This window comes from Dipodomys merriami, unplaced genomic scaffold (assembly GCF_024711535.1).
Source record: "Dipodomys merriami isolate MVZ:Mamm:240054 unplaced genomic scaffold, mDipMer1.0.p SCAF_11, whole genome shotgun sequence".
Lineage (NCBI taxonomy): Eukaryota > Metazoa > Chordata > Mammalia > Rodentia > Heteromyidae > Dipodomys > Dipodomys merriami.
Genome location: NW_027202382.1, coordinates 13,396,791 through 13,412,662, shown reverse-complemented (window position 1 = coordinate 13,412,662; position 15,872 = coordinate 13,396,791). Strand labels below are relative to the sequence as shown.

The window sequence follows — 15,872 nt, the reverse complement described above, 5'->3', positions numbered from 1 at the left end:
AGTGTTCCATGTTTAACAGTAATGAACTGATCCAGATAGGGATGCACTTAATCACAGTTTGTATTTCACTAGAATACAGACAGCTCTCAAAGCCCTCAGAAAGGTCCACTTTAAAAGACAGGAGAGACACACAAATCAGAAAACAAGGCAAAGACTAGACATCCTTTTGTTATTTTAAAAGGAAGTTACTCAGTAAATAGGACTTCTCCTCACCAAAGCATAGATATTAATATAAGTGGGTCCAGAGATCCAAGATAACAGGCAGGTGACTCACAGGTGAACAAAGTAGAATAAAAGAGGTCCAACTGGTAGTTTGTAAAGTCCAGAGAAAAGATGGCATTGGAGAGTCGACCAAAGAAAAGAGACTCCTGGATTAGACTGTTTGTTGAAGGATCTTAAATGGAAGGCTTGAGATGATACTAAGTTAACAACATGGAATAGGAACTAAAGCATAGTGGTGCATACTAATTGGGATCAGTAGAATTGAAATTTGAAGCCAATGGGGGCAAAAAGTGAGACCTACTTGTCTCAACAAATGAGCTAGGCATTCAGGTATGTGCCTGTCATTTCAGCTGCCAGGGGAGAGGCAAGAGGACTGTGATATGAGGCTAGCCTCAAGCAAAAGCTAGACCTTATAGAAAAAGAAAAAGAAAAAGGCAGGGAACATGGCTCAAGTGGTCAAGCACTTGCCTAGCAAATGAAGGTCCAGTTCAAAATTCTATTTAGGAAAAAAAAAAAAAAGCATCAGAAGTGTGAGGATAGGAAATGAGTTTAATGGGTCTGGGGAAGGACTAGATGGAGAAAATAACAAAACACCAACCTAAAAAGTTTTCTCACACCCAAGATGACTTAATATTTATGTCAGGACTTACGGTACATCAGTAATGTATGTTTTCCAATTTGTAAAACTTGAGATTTGCAGTAATAAATACATTTTACTTGCCATCCAGTACAAAAATACATACAGTCTTGCTGGAGTCCTAATATTCAGCATCAAACCAACAACTTAACCAGTGTTTTCATGCTGTTAAGTGCTGTGCTTGCAGATTTTTAGAAAGTGTGAGAAGTAAAAATCAAATCAATGAGGTGGGTTGTGATAACTATCTTTTTAAAGGGAAAAATAAAAACTATTGTTGGTACTAAAGTCAGTACTTCTTAAAACATGTGGCTTATTTCTATACTTAGGTACTGTTGCACCAAGACAGTAATGCAAAATGTTTCTTTTTTTGGTCGCCATCCACCAGGTTTGGAAAACAGGGATCTCTTCCCATCCACCCTGAAGGCAAACTGAAATGGATGTTATGTAAGTTAAATGAGGCTCTCTACACACAAGAGGCAATTCCACAAGAGGAAGAGTTAACAAGTACGGAACAGGTAAAAAGTACAGGGCCGAAGCCTTCACGGGAATAAAGTTCTTTGCTCTCGACTGACAGATGAGGAAAGTGAGAATCGACCACGAAGTCGGTGGCAGGCTGCGACTCCTGCCACCAGCGTTCTGCTCCCGCGCGCGCGCGCACGCCGCCACACACCCCAAGCACAGGGCACCAACTCAGCGGAGTCGCGAGGCCGCGATGGTCCCGGCGACCCGCCCGACGCCCGCCCGTCGGAGGCCGGGGCAAGGCGGTCCTCGGAAGGCCGGTTGACCCCTGTGGAGGGAGGCCAGGACACCCACATCGCCTCGCTGGGCGCGGAGACGAGCCCTCCTTCCCGAGAAACCCAGCTGCTTGGGCTTCACCACCCAGGAGAAGATTGTGGAGGACCTCGGTACGCGCCAGGCGCGTGGCTTGGCCCCTCAGAGCCACGATCCTCAGCTCCGGCATGCGCCGCTCTCGCGATATCTAATGGCCGAAGCCATATCTTCATCCCTGATCATCCTGCCGCTCCCTGAGAGGGGACCAGCCCCGTGAGGGCCAGGACAGTACCTGAGACTGGAGGCGCCTCCGCCATCCCGTGCCGGAGCACCTAAAACCAGCTCTGCAGCCAAGCGAGCACTGTCACCCGGTCACGTGTCCCGGACTTCCGGCACCGAAAAAAAAAATCGCATCTGCGCGCGGGGCAGACAGCCACGGAGGTTGCGCGGCCCGAATCCACTGTGCGGCGCCTTGCTGACGTCATGGACACGCGCCAAGCGCCGGACGGAAGAAGAGCAGTGGTGGAAGTGGCAGGAAGTTGCAAGGAACTCCTGGCCTTAGGGGAGGAGTTGTGTGAACTGTTTTTGTTGTTGTTGTTTGTGGGTTGTGGGGCTTGAACTCAGGATGTACGCGCAGGCCCTGAGTCTCTTTATGCTCAAGGCCAGCGCTCTACCAGTTGAGCCACAGCACCACTTCCGGGTTTTCAGTGGTTAATTGGAGATCAGTGTTTCCTGGTGACTTTAATGCCTGGGCTGGCTTTGAACCACCTATCCTCAGATCTCAGCCTCCTGAATGGCTAGGATTACAGGCACGGGCACCCTGCTGTTTTTTTCCCTCTTCTGTTTTTGTTTTGTTTTGGAGTTGTGTTGTGCTATTATGTCCTTTTGGTAGGACATAACCATAAGTAGTTAAGACCTATCCAAAAGAAAATAAGTCATTTATGGATGTGCTGGATGTCTAATTTTGTTCAGATGACTGCAGAACCTGGAAAAGCTGTTGCTGCTATTGATGCATAACATACTGCTATTATTGGTTCTTTTTTTTGGGGGGGGGTCCGGTCGTGGGGCCTGAACTCTGGGCCTGGGCGCTGTCCCTCAGCTCTTCAGCTTAAGGCTAGCGCTCTACCACTTGAGCCACAGTACCACTTCCGGCTTTTTTTTTCTTTTTCTTATGTGGTGCTGAGGAATTGAACCCAGGGCCTCAGGCATGCAAGGCAAGCGCTCTACCACTGAGCCACCTTCCCAGCCCATATTATTGGTCTTTTTATATAAATATATTTTTTTTTAAAAAAAGGACCAAATGAACCTTGGCACTGGTGGGTCACATTTGTAATTCTACTCAGGAGGCTGAGATCTGAGGATCAAAGCTGGAAGCCAGCCTGAGCATAAAAGTCTTAGAAAATCTTTTCTGGGGCTGGGAAGTTGGCTCAGTGGTAGAGCGCTTGCCTTGCATGCCTGAGGCCCTGAGTTCGATTCCTTAGCACCACATAAGCAAAAAGAAAAAAGCCGGAAGTGGCGCTGTGACTCAAGTGGTAGAGTGCTAGCCTTGAGCTGAAGAGCTGAGGGACAGCGCCCAGGCCCAGAGTTCAGGCCCCACGCTGGGGGGGAAGGGGGGAGGGGGGAAGCTGGGAAGGGATGTGAAGGGTAAACAAAGGAGGAGGCTGCAATGCTTGGTAAGAAATGTACGCATTATCCTGCCCATGTAATTGTAACCCCTCTGTACAGTATGTTCACAAATAAAATTAAATTTAAAAAAAAGAAACTTTTCTACCACCCATGGAAGTATAGCTATGGCTCAGGTGATAGAAGACTAGCCTTGAGCACAAAAGCTCAGGGGCAGCCCTCAGGCCCTGAGTTCAAGCCCCAGGACTATCCCCCTCCCAACAAAAAAAAAACCCAACACAAAAAAACTAAGACTAGGCTGGGGGGTTGGCTTAGAGTGCCTGCCTCACAAGCATGAGACTAGGTTCAAATCCTGTTACCAAAAAAAGCTTCCAAACCTACAAAAGCAAAAACCCATCATCACCTCTATTCAATTCTATGTCTCCTTAAATGGCTATGAGGTAAGATGCTGAACAGATAGGTTGTCTAATAGTCGTTATTGGAGTGACAATCTATACTCTGGTACCTGGGGCTCCTCATCACAAGTCTCATCCTTTCTCCTTTCCTTTCCTTCCCCCGCCCTCTCCCTCTCCCTCCCTCCCTTCCTTTGTGTGCCAGTTCACAGATTAAGGCCTGCTCTCTGGCTTTTCTCTCTGTATAGTAAGAATTATCTCTGAATGACAGGCATTCTAGGTGATGAGGCAATGAGTCATGACTCTGGGGTGTAGAACAATGATAAACACAGAAACTTAACGAGAGGCTGACGAGGAAATTTCAGGACTTTCTTCTGGTGAGTTACAGGAATCCTGACTAAACAGGAAAGGAGATTTACTGCAAAATAATGAGATACCTCACAGAATCAAAGGAATTACTGTAGACATCTACAGTATTCTGGGAATCTCAAGGATCAGAACTTTAGAGCTCATTGCTCACTGTCACATACATTCTTTTATCTAGCCTTTCATACTAAACATACTTTTTTTTTCTTTTACTATTTTTCATTAACATACATCAATAGTACAAGAGGGATTTATTATGGTAACTTTCATGGGAAAAAGCCATGGTTAGTAGCCTTATAACAGTTGTACATCAACCATCCCCCAGGGGTCCTATCAGCATTCCTAAAAGTCTTCAGGGACCCAACCATCATTCCTGGAAGCTTATCCACACAACCCAACCAGCCTAACCAACCCTTCCCTACCTAGTCTCTAGTTCCCCAGTTTGGAAAACTACCCAAACCACTCTAACTAGTTGAACACCTAACCCTATTTCAAATGGACCAATAGGCCTTTTGCCTGAACAAGTCCTGCCCTAATTAAAAAGGAATTTTTTTAAAAAAGGGATAAAAATAGCAAAAAAAGGCTACCCTGTCTGACTCTTCCAAGTGGCCTTTACTTTTGCATTGTAATATACTTTCTCTTCTATTCAAGTTTTTCTGCTGCTCTTGGCTTTATTTCCATACTGTTCCAGAGAACAAAGAATCATATCACCCTCATAGCTTTGTACAGTATACTCTGAACAAGCTCTCCCTTTTTATTATATACCCCTAACTCTACCCTCTCCATCCCCAAGTTTTTGGTGGATTTCATTATACTATCTTCTTATTTTCACGCACTCATGACACATTATTATTATCATCATCATTTCAGACTTAGATTCCACAGTGAAAACATTTTGTTTAGACTTTTGAGTTTGGCTTATCTTGGTCACCATGACGACCTCCAGCTCTGCTCTCCTGTGCATGTCATCCTTCTAATATCTAAATATTTATAATCCATAGTGTAATATGGTATGAATATACCACAAATTCTTTTTTTTTGGGGGGGGGGAGGTCCAGTCATGGGGCCTGAACTCTGGGCCTGGGCTCTGTCCCTCAGCTCTTCAGCTCAAGGCTAGTGCTCTACCACTTGAGCCACAGCACCACTTCCGGCTTTTTTCGTTTTGCTTATGTGGTGCTGAGGAATGGAACCCAGGGCCTCAGGCATGCATGACAAGCGCTCTACCACTGAGCCACCTTCCCAACCCCCACAAATTCTTTATCTAGTCATCTGCTGAGCACTTAAACTAGTTCCATAGTTTGGCTATTGTAAATTTTACTGCTATAAAGATAGGTATTAAGCCAGGTTCACACTTGTAATCCTAGCTACTCATGAGGCTGAGATCTGAGGATCACAGTTCAAAGTCAGTTTGGGCAGGAGTTTGAGATTCATCTCCAATTAATCATGAAAAATGCCAGAAGTGGAGCTGTGGCTCAAGTTGTAGGGTGCTAGCATTAAGCCAAAAAGTTCAGGGACAGCACCTAGTCCTTGAGTTCAAGCTCTAGGATTAGCACAAAACAATGGTAGGTGTTCCAAGTTTGTTTTTTCTTTTGTGCTAGTACTGGGGTTTGAACTCAGTGTCTGGGCACTGTCCCTTAGTGTTTTTTTTTTTCGTTTTGCTTATGTGGTGTTGAGGAATCGAACCCAGGGCCTCATGCATGCAAGGCAAGCACTCTACCACTGAGCCACCTTCCCAGCCCTGTTTTTTTTTTTTTAATCAAAGCTGATACTCTACTACTTGAGCTACTGCTCCATTTCCAGATTTTTGGTGTCTAATTGAAGATAAGAATCTCAGTCTTGGGGGCTGGCTTGTAGATATTTCTATTGTATATTGATTTGCCCTCCTTCAGATATATGTCCAATGTATGGAAGGTTCAAAATAGTTTTGTTTTGGTGCCAGTAATGGGGCTTGACTCAGTGCGCTGTGCTCTTTTTTGGCTTTTTGAGCTCAAGGCTGGTGTTCTAACTTTGAGCCACACCTCTACTTCTGGCTTTTTTGCTGGTTAACTGGAGATAAGAATTTCATGAGCTTTTCTGCCAGGCTGGCTTTGAATCTCAATCCTCAGATCCCAGCCTTCTGAGTAGTGAGGATTACTGGCTTGAGCCACCAGGGGTCAATCATTGTTTACTTTGATGTGCAGAAACTTCTTTACTTGATGTGGTTCCAATTCGTCAATTTTGTTCTGATTTGCTAGACAGGAATTCTATTCAAAAAAAAAATAATTGCCAGCCGGGCGCTGGTGGCTCACGCCTATAATCTTAGCTACTCAGGAGGCTGAGATCTGAGGATAATGGTTCAAAGCCAGCCTAGGCAGGAAAGCTGTGAGACTCCTATCTCCAATAAACCACCAGAAAACTGGAAGTGGCGCTGTAGCTCAAGTGGTAGAGTGCTTGCCAAGAGCTGAGGAACAGTGCCCAGGTCCAGAGTTCAAGCCCCACCACCGACAACAAAAAAAAAATTTGTCTATGTCTGTATCTTCTAAAGTTTCCCCTATGTTTTCCTGTAGTAGTTTTGAAGTTTCAGATCTTACATTAAGATCTCTTCTTATCTATTTTAAATTGCCTCATCCTATCCTATCTCTCTGATTGGGTGAGGGAAAATGTGGGCATCAGAGACACCTCTAGAGTATTTTATTTTCATTATTTTTGTGTGGTATTGATGTTTGAACTTAAGGACTCACACCTGCTAGTTAACTAGTCTACCACATGAGCCACACCACTGCCTTTTTTGCTTTCATTACTTATTTTTATCACTGTTATTATTTCTTGGTGATATTAGAGTTTGAATTCAAGGACTTTCCCCTTGCTATTGCTTGAGCCTCTAGCCCCGTGTGTTTGGTTTCTTTGTGCTTTACCACTTGAGCCACAGCTTTACTTCTAGCTTTTTGGTGTTTAACTGGAGATTAGAGTCTCAGATTTGTCTGTCTGGGCTAGTTTTGAACCAAGATCCTCAGACCTCAGCCTCCCAAGTAGCTAGATTATAGGTGAGAGACACTGGCTCCTGGATTCCTTGAAGTAGGGGACTTGGGTACTGTTCCTGAGCTCTTTTGCTCAAGGCTAGCACTCTATCAGGTTGAGCCACTTCTGGCCTTTTGTAGTTTATTGGAGATAAGAGTCTCATGGATGGTAGAGCGCTCACCTTGAGCTGAAGAGCTGAGGGACAGCGCCCAGGCCCAGAGTTCAAGCCCACGACCAACAACAACAACAAAAAAAAGAGTCTCATGGACTTTTTTTGCCCAGGCTGGCTTTGGACGATGAGCCTTAGATCTCAGCCTCCTGAGTAACTAGGATTACAGATATGTATGTGCCACTAGCGACTGGCTTGCTCTTTCATTTATACCACAATCCTACTGAGTTTAAAGTGGTTTCTGTAGAAGTTTTAGGTTGAAGTTATTAAAATTATATCCATTTGAAAAATATTTATTGAGTATAAATAAAGTCCTATACATTAAATATCAAGAAATATTCATTACTGATTACAAGTCAAGCTGTAATACTGAGGAAACTACAGAACCAAAATATCCACTCATGACACAGTAGTATTAATTCCATTATTCCAATATTGAACACAATAATGACTTGTTCACAAATCACAAGACACAACAAATCCTATCAAAAAGCCATCACTTTAACCCACCTCTAATGTAAGAGAAATTGGTTTTGAATCATAATACAAATTGTCTCATAATCTCATCTTTATCTCATCATTATCAGGTCACATTGAGACTAAGAGTTACACTGTTACAGAATTTAGTTTGTGTGTGTGCTGGTACTGGGGGTTTGAACTCAGGGACTTGTCCTCTTGCTTAGCTTTGTTGCTCAACACTGGCATTAAATCACTTGAGCCACAACTCTACTTTTGGCTTTTTGTTGGCTAACTGGAGGTCAGAGTCTCATAGACTTTTCAGACTCTTGTCTGGTCTGGCTTTAAACAGTGATCCTAAGAACTCAACCTCCTGAGTAAGGAGGCTTACAGGAGTGAGATGCCAGCACCCAGCCAACACTGTCATAGAATTTAAGAGTCTAATATCCATGGTTTTATTTCAAATTATTATTAATAAGTGAAAACCAATCATATAAAGTCAAAGTTACTTTTAAGTTAGTTTTCCCTAAGAGAAAAGAATCATATTTTAGTACAAAGAAAGCTTGCCCAAGTATTAAGTTTTTAACGGAAAAAAAATGAATAGGAGCAATGTAATTAAACTTTCTTTCAAAGAAAGCAAAGAAACCTAAATTTGTTATGGCAAATTTGGAAATATTTCCTAATCCCAGCATATGTATTTATTTTACATGATGTACTTGGATGATGCAAGTCTATGAAGCAGGGATCTGTGGCAATCCAAATTCATCCACCAGCACTCCATCCTGTGAAAAGTAATCAAGGTTTAGTGTCAATTTTAATTTAAAAATTTTTTTTCCAAGTGTTTAATCAATCCAAATCAAAATCTCACCTAAGACAATAACAATGAGAGAAAATTAAGACCACCTACCCCAAGTTAAGGTAGAAAGAGGTACAAGATAAACACTTGCAGAAAACAACTATAAGGGTCCTGGGAAAAATATTCCCTGTCATTTGCTCCCCACATTCAGGCCCCAGTCGTGGGGCCTGAACTCTGAGCCTGGGCGCTGTCCCTCAGCTCTTCAGCTCAAGGCTAGCGCTCTACCACTTGAACCACAGCGCCACTTCCGGCTTTTTCCTTTTTGCTTATGTGGTGCTGAGGAATCGAATCCAGGGCCTTGAGCATGCAAGGCCAGCGCTCTACCACTGATCCACCTTCCCAGTCCTAGCTCCCCACATTTTCTAGGTGGGAAAACTGATATTCTGAAAGTAGACATGAATTTCTTATTTGCTTAAAATACAGTAGCACTAGGAGTAGTTTCTACACAAAATTCTGTCAACTATAATGTGTATATATATATATATATATATATATATATTCAATACACACACACACACACACACACACACACACACACACACACACACACACACACACACACACACACACACACACACACACACACACACACACACACACACACACACACACACACGGGGATGTAAGGAAAAACTAAGACTATAAATGTCCAGTGGCAATAGATAAAAAAATACATTGTAATACATTATACTAAGAGCTAAGGTGGAGCAAATGAAATTTTATAAGCAATAAAATACTTTTTAAAATAAAGACAGCTATGTAGATTTGGACAGGGTTTGAAGTTTGCAAAGTCTTTTACATACCAGCCTCTAAGTTACTCTATTCAATTATGTGAAATACTTGTAAATTACCTGCAATTTATATTTACAAAGAATAAGAAAGCTCAAAACAGCTAATTAATGTGTCACAATTAATGCCAAAAATCCTATTTCTTACTTTGTGAAATTAGAATCTTTCACATTAAGCTTTTTTTTTTTCTTTTGCCAATCCTGAGGCTTGAATTCGGGACCTGGACACTACTGTCACTAAGCCTCTCTTTGCTCAAGGCTAGCACTCTACCACTTGAGCCACAGCACCACTTCCAACTTTTTCTGTTTATGTGGTACTGAGGAATTGAACCCAGGGCTTCATGCATGCTAGGCAAGCACTCTACCACTAAGCCACATTCCCAATCCCATATAAGTTTTATACTTAAATTATTAACTGGTATTAGGAAAAAAAAATCTCTCAAAAGGATGGAGGCGTTGCTCAGTTAATACAGTGCTAGCCAGTGAGTGAAAGCAGCAGGTACTGAGTTCTTGTCCTGGCCTCAGACCAAAAGAAAAAAAAGATTCACTCAAGGCTAGGTGCTGGTGGCTCATGGTTTCAGGTCTGCCTGGTCATAACCTTGAGACCCCATTTCAACCAATAGGTATGAAATGGTTTGTGACTATTATCTTGGCTACATGGGAAATGTAAATAGGTATATCTTGGTCCAGTCCAGTTCAAACAAACCTTAAGTGAGAACTTATTCCAAAAACAACAAAGATGAAAAGGGCTGGTGCAAGATGTAAGCACAAGGCCCTGAATAACATACACACAAATCCACTCAGTAATTATTTACTGTGTCTAGAAAGTAGGATTTTCTTCTTGGCTATTTGGGGAGCTGAGATAGGAGTATAATGTGAGCCAACTGTCTCAACAGGGAAAAAAAATGTAATCTCAGTCTGGTGGGCATGAAATCTTTTCCACATTTCAAAATAGGTTCTAGGTAAAAATAAGCAGAAAATGTTCACCTTGTTTTTTGTGTCAGTGGGAACACCTTCTGGAATTGCAGGTGCAGATGCTGCTTCGTCCAAATAAGAACTGTCTTCATCAGCCAGAAGCTCATCACCCAATGCATCCAACTCTGAAATTAATATATGTATCATTTCAAAAAAATTAAGCAAGAAAACTGGCACCTAATGTTACAAGGTAAGCCTAAGATTGAAATACAAAGGGAAATGGATTATTAACTTCTATTTTTAAAATAAAAGACAATTATAGGAAATTTCTAAGGAAACATAAAAAATAAAATCTATGGAAAACAAAAAGCAAAATAAAACACACCAATGAACCAATTCCCCAAAGGTTTATAGGCTCCTAGTTTTGATGAGAAGATTAGGACAATTCAAACTGGGAAATGGATTATAATAAGTACAAATTCTCTAATTCACTGATGGACTTGAAAGAAAGCAGTGAAAGGAGGCATGAAATTGTTGGATAATAAATAATAATTATATGAAATTAGGCTGTAAGAGTAACTCTGGTAAGTGAGGTGGAGGTAAACAAGAGGAAAAATAACAGCATGGGGAGATTCAATAAAGGAACTCAAGACAGAAAGTTTTAAAAAATGAATAGAAAAAAGGTTCTAGGTAAAATGATAAAATGGGAAGGACAGGGAAGTGAGGTAGAGAAAGGAGGAGGAATGGGAAGGAGAGAAAGAGGCAGAGGAAGAGGGAGAGGAAGAGAGGGTAGCAGGGGAGAGAGGCATTACTTAATAGAAAATGCAGTTTGGGGGTGGTTCCTCTATATACCCAGTTACTCATGATAGAAATGAACAAACATCTTTGGCATACTTTTTTTTCTCTCATATCCAACCAATCATCAAATCTCATCCATTTCATCTGTCCATTTCTCTCTCTTGTCTTTTCAGACTATAGTATAGCTTCTAAACTCTCTCTAGTGTGGGGTGTCTCTCAAATGGTGGAGCATCTGCCTCATACGCACAAGGACCTATGTTCAAACCCCAGTACCACCAGAAGAAACTACTTTCTCTGAGGCTACTCAACAATTCTTTTCCCTTCCCTCCCGTGTCCCTTTTTTTTTGTCCTAGCCCCTAGCACAGGTCCTGAGCCTGTCCCACACTACAAACTAGGTTAGATTCCCTTGGGATAAGCTCCCATATCTCATACTTCCCAACCATGAGTTTTTATAATTATTTAGGAAAAGAAGTAGGCAGTTCATATTTCTCCCACTGCTACAGTAGAAGCTTCGTATATTAAAAAATTATTTGTTTCTTTAGTGCTAAGCCCCCTAACATGCAGGAGATGCTTTGCTATTCTGAGAGAGGAAAATAGAAAAAAGTCAAAAGAAAAACAGCAGAGAAAGGACAAGTTGAGGCCAGGCATTAAGCTGGACCTTCTTTAGTTTCTCTACCTCAGTGAATCCTGAGGAAATCCAGTGAATGCTGAGGGAATCCTGATAGGAATTTTCACTAACATTTGAGAAAAGACCCCAGGCCTCAGACTCTAAAACTAAATATACATTATAATTGTTTTTCTTAGAACCTACCTGCTTCTAGGTCATCTTCATCTAATTCTGGGGTGCCATAGCTTCGACTCAGTGCTTCTTGGATTTCATTTGCATCTTCCATCATATCTTCTAGCTGGTCTTGTAAATCCTATAGAAATGTAGAGGATTTTCTTTTATTTTTTACCATTTTTCTCTAATTGCTCTCTTCCTCTCCTTTGAACCTTAGGAATGAGCAATTTTTAAAAAGACAATGTACACAGAAGGCCAAGCATATAACTGTTAGTTCTCCTCCCTAACCTGTCCTTGGCTTGTGACTGGCTTGTGCTCAGCAACTGAGCAGACAGTCCTCTAAAGCAGAGGTTTCAATAATTCTTTCCTCAATTTCTTTTCCTTACTTTTTTGGCTAGGGATTAAATTCAAGGTATGTGCAAACCATAATATATACTGTGCTGTTGAGTTACTGCCCCAGTACAGAATTTGTATTACTTAATGAGGAGAAATGTCACCAGGCCTTAATTTTCTCACTTAAAAATGGAACTAAAACTGGGCACCAGTGGCTCATGCCTGTAATCCTAGCTACTTAGGAGGCTGAGATCTGAGAATCGCGATTCAACGCCAGCCTGGGAAGGAAAGTCTGTGAGACTCTTATCTCCAATAAACAACTAGAAAACCGGAAGTGACGTTGTGGCTCAATTGGTAGAACGCTTGCCTTGAGCACCCAAGCCCAGAGTTCAAGCCCCATGACCAACCAAAATAAAAGAAAGTCTGTGAGACTCTTATCTTTAATTAACCACCAGAAAACCAGAAGTAATGTTGTGACTCAAATGGTAGAGCACTTGCCTTGAGCTGAAGAGCTCAGGGACAGCTCCCAGGCCCAGTTAAGTCCCATAACTGACCCCAAAAAAAGGGAATTAAGGATTGCAAAATCAGCCTGGTAAGAAAGTCCATGAGATTCTTATCTCCAATTAACCACCAGAAAACCAGAAGTGGTGCTGTGGTTCAAAGTGGTAAAGTGCTAGCCTTGAGTAAAAAAACTCAGGGACAATGTCCAGGCCTGAGGTTGAGCTCTATGACTACCACCACCAACAACAACAAAAGAAAAAAAAAAGAAAAAAAAAAAAGAAGTAACTACTGGGTGTTTATTCTGTCAGGGTGTTCATTTATTTCATCTGCATAAAAACTACATGTGGTATTAGGAACTTTGCATTAACAATTATGAAACTGATAGTTTTGGAAATCTTTCCACTAGTAAATGGCAGGCTTGAGATCCAATCTCCCTTTGCTTTTCCTATCGAGCACTCAGTATTTGCATCTTACAGAAATTAGTGCTCATTCTCGCAGAAACTAACATACATCTCACCTCAATCTGGTCAATTTTCACTTGCTTATATGCCTTCTTCATTTCTTTTACTCCTAGCTTCATTGCATCCACCTAAAAATAAAAAGTAGAAAATATAGTATCTTAACAAGTCATGTTGACTAAACTGACTTTAAAAAACCTTCAGAAAGAGTACAAGACTAATAAAATAATGGGAAAGGTGCTTTTGGGCATACCGTGGTCTTGGTGTCTTTCAATGACTGGATGGTATAATTGGCTTGTTCCATGTTAAAGGACTGCTGGGCAAGGTTATCCCGCTGCTGCTCATACCTTATATAGAATCAAGTGAGAATGGGAAATGTGAGCCAGATGGAAATCTATTGGAACAAAGTATTTTGATCATAATTTTAAGATTAAAAAGGTCAAAATACTTTAAAAAATTATCACAAGTCTCTAGTTTTTTTCCCCTATGCATGTCAAGTTACAATGCTATTTTCCACTTAAAAAAATTATCACGTCTCTAGTTTTTTTTCCCTTTGCATGTCAAGTTACAATGCTATTTTCCACTTAACATTATAGATTTTTTCTATAATTATATACATATATTTTTTAAATTGTGAACATACTGTAGACAGGTTACAATTGCATGGGCAAGGTAATGAGTACATTTCATATCAAGCATTGTTGCCTCCTCCTTTGTTTATCCTTCCCATCCTTATGTTGCCAAGGCTGGCTTATAATTTGTAATTTTCTTACCTTGAACTTCCTAGTGCTAAGATTTCAGGCATATTGCCATCAAGTCTAGTCTTGCTACATATCTAAATTTTTTATTTTTACTTTTTTTTGGAGGTCTTGGGGACTGAACTCTGGGCCTGGGTGCTGTCCCTCAGCTCTTCAGCTCAAGGCTAATGCTCTATCACTAGAGCCACAGAGCCACTTCCTACTTTTTCTGCTTATGTACTAAGGACCCAGGGCCTCATGCATGTGAGGCAAGCACTCTACCACTGAGCTACCTTCCCAGCCAAGTTTTTATAATTATTGGACTGTGGGGTATGGCTCAAGTAGTAGAGTTCAAATTCTAGTGGGGAGGAGAAGGGAAGGGGGGCATTTTTTTGGATGTAGCTCCTAGACCTGGGTACTGTCCATGAACTTTTTTGCTCAAGGTTAAGCCACAGCTCCAATTTTGCCTTTCTTGGTAGTTAATTTGAGATAAGAGTTTCATAGGCTTTCCTGCCTGGGCTGGCTTCAAACCAAGAATCTTCAGGTCTTAGATGCCTGAGTAGCCAGAATTATAGACTTCAGCCACCAGTGCCTGACTCTTGATGGAATATTTAAAAGGGACAGAAAATGCCCATAATATAACATTAAACAGAAAATAATGATTTATCAAGACATTATCATTTCACTTTTCTCCTATAATATTTTATGTAAATATGATAGTTATACATAAGCAGAGGGGGAAAAAAAAACACTGGAAAAAATTAGCTTCCCCTTTCCTTTTTCTAGTTCTGGTCCTGGGTCTTAAACTCAGGGCTTAGGCCCTGTCCCTGAGCTTCTTTTGCTAAAAGCTAGTGCTCTACCTGTTGAGCCAAAGCTCTACTTCTGTAGTTTTGGTGACTAACTGAAGAGTCTTATTGACTTTTGTGCCTGGGCTGGCTTCGAATCATGATCTTCAGACCTTAGCCTCCTGAGTAGCTAGGATTACAGGTGTGAGCCATCAGCACCTAGCTACCCCCTCCCCCTCCCTTTTTTTTTTTTTTGACAGTGTTAAGATTACAAGCATGTACCATAATACCTCGCCAGAAATTTTAGCATTTTACTTCTTTCTTTCTCTCTCTCTCTCTCTCTTTTTTTTTTCCGGTAGTGCTAAGGTTTGAATTCAGGGCCTTACACTTGCTAGGCAAGTAATCTACCATATGACCCTAGCCTAGAATTTAGCATTTTAAAGGTGATTATTTCTAGTAGTAAGAAAGGAGCTAAATTTTCTTCTGTTTTTATATTTCCCAAGTTTCTACAATGAATCTATATTAATAAAAACTAATACTTAAAAATTGCAATGTTGAGCTCAGGGTATGGCTCAGTAGCAGGGTATTGCTCGGCATTTGTAAGGACCTGGGTTTGATCCCTGGCATGAGGAGGGGGAAAGTTTTTTGAGTCAGGTATGGGACGCCTGTAATACAAACACTCAGGAAGCTGAGGCAGGAGGATGGAGAGTTTGAGGCCAACCTGGGCTAGATAGCAAAATCCATCAACAAAAAATTGAACAACAAAAAATTGAAATGCCACCAGAAAACCAGAAGTGGAGCTGTGGCTCCAAGTAGTACAGTGCTAGCCTTGAACAAAAGAGCTCAAGGACAGCACCCAGGCCCTGAGTTCAAGCCCCATGACTCTCTCTGACTCTTCTCTCTCTCTCTCTCTCTCTCTCTCTCTCTCTCTCTCTCTCTCTCTCTCTCTCTCTCACACACACACACACACACACACACACAGCAGCCTAAAATGAACTGAGCTGGGCTTTTTTTTTTTTTTGTAGCAGACATCTGTAATCCCAGATACTTGGAGGCAGAAGAAGATCTCAAGAGGGCCAGTCTGGGAAAAGTTAACAAGAGCCTATATTGAAAAAACATAATAAAAACAAAAGGACTAAAAGCATTGTTCACTTGGTAAAAGCAGTCACTTAACATGCATGAGGCTCTAGATGTAATCCCCAGTACTACAAAAACTAACAAATTAATAAATATGTCATGGCTGATGGCTCACATTTCTAATTCTAGCTACTTAGGAGGTCGAGATCT

The 15,872-nt window shown here is 41.4% G+C and overlaps 2 protein-coding genes across 3 annotated transcripts in view; both read right to left on the bottom strand.

The window, feature by feature from the left end:
• Nfx1 (nuclear transcription factor, X-box binding 1) overlaps window positions 1-2,016 on the bottom strand; it is a 55,532-nt gene extending 53,516 nt beyond the window's left edge. For both annotated transcript variants that reach the window (XM_070008706.1, XM_070008713.1), the window contains exon 1: window positions 1,923-2,016. In XM_070008706.1, the coding sequence (XP_069864807.1) occupies window positions 1,923-1,947 (25 nt within the window). In that variant the 5' untranslated portion in view covers window positions 1,948-2,016. The remainder of the gene's footprint in view (window positions 1-1,922) is intronic.
• Window positions 2,017-7,449: 5,433 nt separating this feature from the next.
• Window positions 7,450-15,872, bottom strand: part of Chmp5 (charged multivesicular body protein 5) — a 12,599-nt gene continuing 4,176 nt past the window's right edge. Inside the window, exons 4-8 of the mRNA XM_070008698.1 lie at window positions 13,317-13,410; window positions 13,123-13,194; window positions 11,802-11,910; window positions 10,265-10,377; window positions 7,450-8,415 (exon numbers count right to left, since the gene is read on the bottom strand). Of these exons, the coding sequence (XP_069864799.1) occupies window positions 8,365-8,415; window positions 10,265-10,377; window positions 11,802-11,910; window positions 13,123-13,194; window positions 13,317-13,410 (439 nt within the window). The 3' untranslated portion in view covers window positions 7,450-8,364. The remainder of the gene's footprint in view (window positions 8,416-10,264; window positions 10,378-11,801; window positions 11,911-13,122; window positions 13,195-13,316; window positions 13,411-15,872) is intronic.